Raw genomic sequence first — 7,072 nt, 5'->3', positions numbered from 1 at the left:
AACTCTATTGTTGGTTAAGGGCTTGTAAGTAAGCATTTCACTGTAAGGTCTACACTTGTTATATTCGACACATGTGACAATAACATTTGTTTCTGCATTGCTTGCTGTTTGGGGTTTTAGGCTGGGTTTCTGTATAGTATTTTATGACATCAGCTGATATAAAAAGGTCTTTATAAATACTTTTGATTGATTGATTGATTCAACAGACTTAGATTTCCCCTCTGCAATACATCAGTTTTGTAATCCTTAGGGCTTTCCTATAGGGCTTTCTGTCCTATACCGCTAGGGGGATCTCGGCTCTCATATGTGTGCCAGTATCGTTCAGTTTAATAACGGAGTTTTGCTGTCTGTGCTTGCCTATCGTCTCATGACCACATAACACTATTTGTGCCCGAAAGTGAATAATAACTGTTTAGATGAACGGCGTGTTTATAAATATGTTGCAGTAGGCCTACCTGTTGACATTGTAATCAAAACAAATCCATGCCTATACACGGATTAAGCTAATACTTTCAATATGTCTTTTTACCTTTATTTTACTAGGCAAGTCAGTTAAGAACAAATTCTTATTTACAATGATGGACTACCTCGGACGACGCTGGGCCAATTGTGCGCCACCCTGTGGGATTCCCAATCAAGGCCGGATGTGATACGGCCTGAATTCGAACCAGGGACTGTAGTGACGCCTCTTGCGCTGAGATGCAGTGCCTTAGACAGCTGCGTCACTCGGGAGCCCAACTAAATTGTGCTTGTCAGTCTGAGAGATTAAATTGTAAGCCTTTGTTTTAGGTGTGGAACATAACATAGTTGGAATTTTATTTTTTAGAATTATACGTTTATGGCCGGAACTTCGTTCTAAACCATTATAGGCTACCATTAATTTACTTTAGGTTCCCTTACGAAACATGCAGTTTAAATAACTTTTTATATAAGGTAGACATTTACTTTTGGAAATAAGACAATAATCTAATTACTTTGTTATGCAATAATCGCAACAAATAGACCTACTGATCTCCTACTCTTCGCTATTAATCCTCAATATTGATGTGCTGTGCATCAGGCCTGTGCATCAGTTCTTGTAGTAGGCTTGGTTAATTACCTTATACCGACACCTTAGGATTCAGATAATGTCATAATCGGTGGCTGAGGTAGCAGCGTCTCCAAATATGTGTTTTTAAAACAAGCACATGCATTAACATAGCCGTCACAAAACAAACGATGCGGCACAGCATTTGCAGGGTGTATCAAGTAGATGAATGTGATTTGTGATGAAATCGGACACAGGCGCAACACAGGCCTAGGCCATAATTGTCTTTCATGCAGTTTTCAAATGTAGCCTATTTTAATTTTTGGTTATTGCTGGTATTTTTTTTACTCATAGAACCGACATTTATTCGTTAAATATATTAAATTATGTATTGGTGGTTTGCAAACTAATTTGCTATAACAAAATAGACGATATAGGTTGCAGAGATAATACCACAAACTTTAGAAAGGACGTGCTCATGGCCTTGTTTGTTTACTCCCGCTGGTTTCCAGAGCTGAAAGAAAGTGTTGACAACCAGTCCGTTCCTTAAGTGATGCGATATGGCTGCTCAGGAGTATCACATTCTCTGTACAACAGCTATAGTCTCCGGGAAAGTTGGACTCATCACCACCATGAGAATGCAAGATGTGTTGTTGTTGTACATGTACAATTTAGCAGACACTTTTCCAGAGCGACTTACATGAGCAATTAGGGTTAAGTGCCTTACTCAAGGGCACATAATCAGATTTTCACCTAGTCAGCTCGGGGATTCTAACCACAGACCTTTCGGTTACTGGTCCATCGCTATTAACCGATACCTGCCACCCATCATATTGCGCATAGATTAGATATTTGCGTTGCTGGTGCTTATAGGGCTACACAGTTTACCTTTCTTAATTTTTGCAAACCTGAAATGAAATTACACGACTTTTTAAACTATTTGCACTTGGCAATGATATACCAAACGTATTGTTGAAATGTAACTTATCGAACATATTTGGACTATAGGCCTACTAAAAACAACTTGTGCGTTACTAAAATGAAGTGCGTTACTATAATAGCACAACATATTATTATTATTGTTGTTGTTATTGCTATTATATCGGCTTTATTGTTTTGATTAGATGTTAATAATAGCAGGCAAAAGTATTAAGAAAAATCCGAGGTAGCCAATCGTCATAGCACTATCTTAAATCATCAATGACTAATCACCAAACAACATACTGGATATCATACCAACATCATGACAGGACCAAAATATCGAAAAGAACATGATTTGTTTAATTGTGTTATTATAGGACAACTACAACTGTTATAGGCCGACAACTCCGTTATTGTTGGATATCTTTGTGTAATCTCTATTACATGTTTTCTTCAAACACATGATGTTGGCTTGACATTTGTAACGAATGCCACTAATATTTACATGAATGTGCATCAACAGTAAGTCTAGCCAACAAAAGTCACCTTGTGGGAATTCACGAGGCTCTCAGTTTCCACCACTTCTTTCGCTCTGTTGCGCTCGCTTTTTGGTGAATTTGTCTCGGCGTACGTGCACCTTCGTTCATGTGTGTGTGTGTGTGTGTCCTATATGAGTTTACCTAAATATACAAATACAAATACACGAATAGACAAGCTCTCTAAGCTGGTTTGACCTGGAACTGGTCTGAGCTGAGCACTGTGAGAACCATATATCATGTCCAAAATTTAGGCTACTCGTTCTCGCAATACTTTTACGCATCTTGACTAAAGTAATACATTTGAGTTTGAATTTCAGATTTCAGATTAAATCAATGGAAGATTGGTGAAAACGATGCTTTATTCGACTCCAAGGTGCACCCTTTGTTCTTGTAGAGTTATGACTATATTTGTATTTATTAAAGATCTCCATTAGGCAGCAGTTCTTCCTGGGCTCCAGCAACATTAAGGCAGTTATATACAATTAAAGATATGACAAAACATTACATTTCATGACACTTTTCACAACACATTAACTGTGTGTCCTCAGGCAACTACCCCCCCCCCCCCCCCCCTCCATGTGAACCTTGTTACCCGTCAGAGGGATTTAGTAGTATGACGAAAATTATTATTAAAGGTCTACTGTACGTTTTGATATGTGGTTAAAGTAGTAGCCTTTAATAATAATACTATTAATACAAGGCCTACTTATATACTAGGCCACTGTACTAGGCCTACTACTAATCATAGGCTAGCCTACTACTAGGCTGATAATGGTAGGCCTAATACTAATAATTATGATATGTTTGTGATGTTTGCAACGCCGCATATCCTATAAATAAAATATAAGGGGTACTTCTTGAAACGATATCTCGAAACCATTACGCACGAGCCCAAGATGGAGATCTCGCTCTCCAAGTAGCTGACGGCCGGGGCTTGGATTTATTTGAACTCTAAAAAGATGGAGGGGAAACAAACAGAATTAAATATGAATTAAGTATAATATTTGAATGCTGCCTGAACATTTAATAAGGACCATGAACATAGGCTTCATGCCGTTTTGCTACGGTGGAGACAGGTAACCTAAATCTTCCTCCATATAAACATGTCACAGTCATGTCCATTTTTCAAACATAAGATGTCTAATATCAACATTTGAATAGAAGGCTACTTATGCTTGAGACATAAAGTAGTACCTTTCTTCGGCCGCTACATTTCTGTGATCCTCTTGTATTTTTTTCCAACGAAATGTAAACAAACTTTAAAGACGGAGAGATATGTTGAATCAGCAATCTGGAAATTTCAAGAGCAGTGAAATGGATTAAGGTTATGTGATCCATTTTCTTGGTATGATTTTGGTCCGAGAAATAAATCCTTTGTTGATAAGGATGAGCCCATTCTGCGTTGCATTGGTGAACGTGTGTATCCTTGCGCACTTAAGCAACTGCTAAGAACGACTCTGTGATTGGCTGGAAGAAGGGAGGACGCGTTAATACTTATGGTGCTGTGGTTGGCTGTAGTCCGTAAAGGTTCAACCAATTTTTTTTTACAGCGTAGTGTCTGTGGCTCCATAATTAATTGTAGCTATCTGTCTCCTATCGATGTGTTGTAAAGAACATGAAATAGTTTTTATTAGCAGAGTTGCCGGTGTAAGATATTGAGATATAACTGTGCTGCTGCTTATTGCCATTTGACCTTGCGTGTGATGTTGGATATGGGAGAACGGAAAGAAGTGAAAATGATTCCTAAATCATCTTTCAGTATAAACAGTCTGGTGCCTGAAGCCGTCCAAAGTGACAACCACCACAGAACCGTGTCAGAAGAAGAGGGGAAGATCCCTTTACCTTCTCTAGTGCAAGATGCAAAGTCAGAGAACATTTGCACCAAAAGTGACAATTCGTCCAATGAAACCACTTGCATGGACGAAAAGGAAAAACAGGAAGAGAAGAAGGATAGCAAAGAGGGAGAGAGCGGTGGGAAAGACGGTGAAAAGAAAAACGGCAAGTACGAGAAACCACCATTCAGCTATAATGCTTTAATTATGATGGCTATTCGGCAGAGTCCGGAGAAACGACTAACTCTGAACGGTATTTACGAATTCATTATGAAGAATTTCCCCTATTACCGGGAGAACAAGCAGGGTTGGCAGAATTCCATCAGGCATAACCTTAGCCTAAACAAATGTTTTGTTAAAGTCCCGCGGCACTATGATGACCCGGGTAAGGGGAACTACTGGATGCTTGACCCCTCGAGTGACGATGTGTTTATCGGTGGGACAACAGGCAAACTTCGCCGGAGATCGACCACATCCAGGGCAAAGTTGGCTTTCAAGCGGGGTGCTCGTCTTACTTCCTCTGGGTTGACCTTTATGGATAGAGCCGGCTCTCTATATTGGCCAATGTCACCATTTCTTTCGCTTCACCATCCGAGGGCCAGCAGCGCATTGAGCTACAATGGGACATCATCGGCTTACCCTAGTCATCCTATGTCCTACAGTACAATGTTGACTCAAAACAGTTTGGGGAACAACCATTCTTTCCCTTCTTCCAATGGCCTAAGTGTTGACAGACTTGTGAATGGAGACATTCCCTATGCCACTCATCACCTAACGGCGGCCGCATTGGCGGCCTCTGTGCCATGTGGTCTATCAGTACCCTGCTCCGGGACATACTCTTTAAACCCATGTTCGTCCATAAACCTCCTTGCAGGACAGACAAGTTACTTTTTCCCCCATGTCCCGCATCCATCAATGACCTCCCAGAGCAGCGCTTCGATGGCGGCCAGGGTTGCATCCTCCTCCTCCTCCCCGCAGGCGCCCTCATCTCTTCCCTGTGAGTCTTTAAGGTCTTCGCTACCAAGTTTCTCTTCAGGACTTTCTGGAGGACTTTCTGATTACTTCACACATCATAATCAAGGGTCAACTTCAAATCCACTTATACACTAACAAAACATCCCTCGGGAGCAAGACTGTAAGTGAACATTTTACACCCGTTTACATTCTAAAACATAAAGAAAAGATAAAGTAAACAAAGAGAAAAACAAAATGAAAGCAGCCAGAACTGAAGTCCAGGTATTTTTTAGTAATATTCTGCATTTATTTCTGTGTACGTAGGCATATGTCATGTTTCGGGGAGTTGTTTATTATTCCACCGTCAGCAACGTGCAATGTGATAACAAAAAAAATAAGAGTAAATGTAGGTTTTGGACTGAGAGGCATTACCTTAGAATGTGTATTTAAATAGTCTGCAGATTTGCCTAATTTTAATATTAAGAATATCTAATACCATCACATCAACCACCAGTCTCCATGTTTGCAGTATTATCACGTATCATGAGTGCACTGGTGGAATATGATTTTTGCAACAACAACAAAAAATAACACTAATTTGTATTATTTTTCCTTTTGAAATAAATGTGTTTTTAAAATGCAGAATAACCATACCAACCCATGGCTCTTTGTTATTTTGTCCTCTCCCATAATGAACAAATTAGGCTAGTACTTTATGACATTCATTTATATATTACATTTTCACAATACTGTTATACTTTATAGACCAAAGAATGGGTTTAGAAAAAATACTTGAGAATTTCAGTATTCAGCACCAGAACAGATTCAGAAGGGGACAAAATGAATGAATGCCTTTAGCTTGTGTTGTGCATATTTTACTGAATGTGGTCACCACCAGACCACATCCTTTTGTACTTAGTGAACTGTCAATACCTATTGTAATTATAGGTTAACTTTGCGAACGTGTAACCCGTGTTGAGCAAACGCCTCATGCAAATATGGAGTGATTGTTTATGTTGTCTTTAAATTTCATGGTTGTGATATTGTGGTCTTATTCCCGTGTTTTGTCGCTAAAACTGTCAATCGAACAAAATAAAATAATAGGTTACGTCCATATCTGATGAAAAGTTTTGTCTTTTTTGTCATTCCGAATATTAGTACGTTTCGGTAGGTTTTTATGTTGCATGTGGTTGTTTATTGGACTACTGTGCAGGCAACACTGTGCGTGGAGGACCTAGGCCTTGACCGTGAAAGGCCTCCTCGGTTCCGCGTTTGGCTTTGAGAACCAACTGACAAAAAAATGTTTACGCTTTCTTTGTCTCCCTTATTTTCACCACTTGGTACATAGTATGTGTTTGTTAAAGACAAACCAGGCCTACCCATGTTAAATAAACTGCAATCACACATTAGCAATCGTGTGGCAAAGGGATGGATAAGATGAAACATCTAGTAGTAGGCAGAATGCACGTGACTATTCATGGTCTCGTGCAGGCTGTTTTTGATTCGGTTTAGCCCTTTAGCACTTATTAACAGTAACCGCTGGTGTTTGTGTGGTTGTGTATTTGTCCTTAATCTCCCTCATATCCTCTATATGATGAGTATTGATTGATTCGCTTCGGGGGCATTACATTGTTCAAACTCAGACCAGGCCATATAGGTCTACATGCGTTCCTAAAGCATTTCTATGTAATGGTAGGCTAAATGAATAATAAGGAAATTCAGGACTATTTAAATGCCTGTGCAGCTATAACCTGTAGAATAAGTTTTACTTAATTGTTTATTTGATTGTATTTCTCTTC

General features: G+C 39.4%; 1 protein-coding gene across 1 annotated transcript; it reads left to right on the top strand.

Annotated features, from left to right (window-relative positions):
- Positions 1-4,075: 4,075 nt before the first annotated feature.
- Positions 4,076-6,383, top strand: LOC109903229 (forkhead box protein G1). The gene has a single exon (XM_020499874.2). The coding sequence runs from the start codon at positions 4,191-4,193 to the stop codon at positions 5,427-5,429; it is 1,239 nt and encodes a 412-aa protein (XP_020355463.2). The 5' UTR covers positions 4,076-4,190; the 3' UTR covers positions 5,430-6,383.
- The last annotated feature ends 689 nt before the right edge of the window (positions 6,384-7,072 follow it).

The sequence above is a fragment of the Oncorhynchus kisutch genome, linkage group LG14 (genome assembly GCF_002021735.2).
Source record: "Oncorhynchus kisutch isolate 150728-3 linkage group LG14, Okis_V2, whole genome shotgun sequence".
Lineage (NCBI taxonomy): Eukaryota > Metazoa > Chordata > Actinopteri > Salmoniformes > Salmonidae > Oncorhynchus > Oncorhynchus kisutch.
This window is presented reverse-complemented; position numbering and strand designations above follow the sequence as displayed.

Excerpts from the sequence above, each read along its gene's own strand:
- LOC109903229 (XM_020499874.2), top strand. The coding sequence starts at position 4,191 with ATGTTGGATATGGGAGAACGGAAAGAAGTGAAAATGATTCCTAAATCA.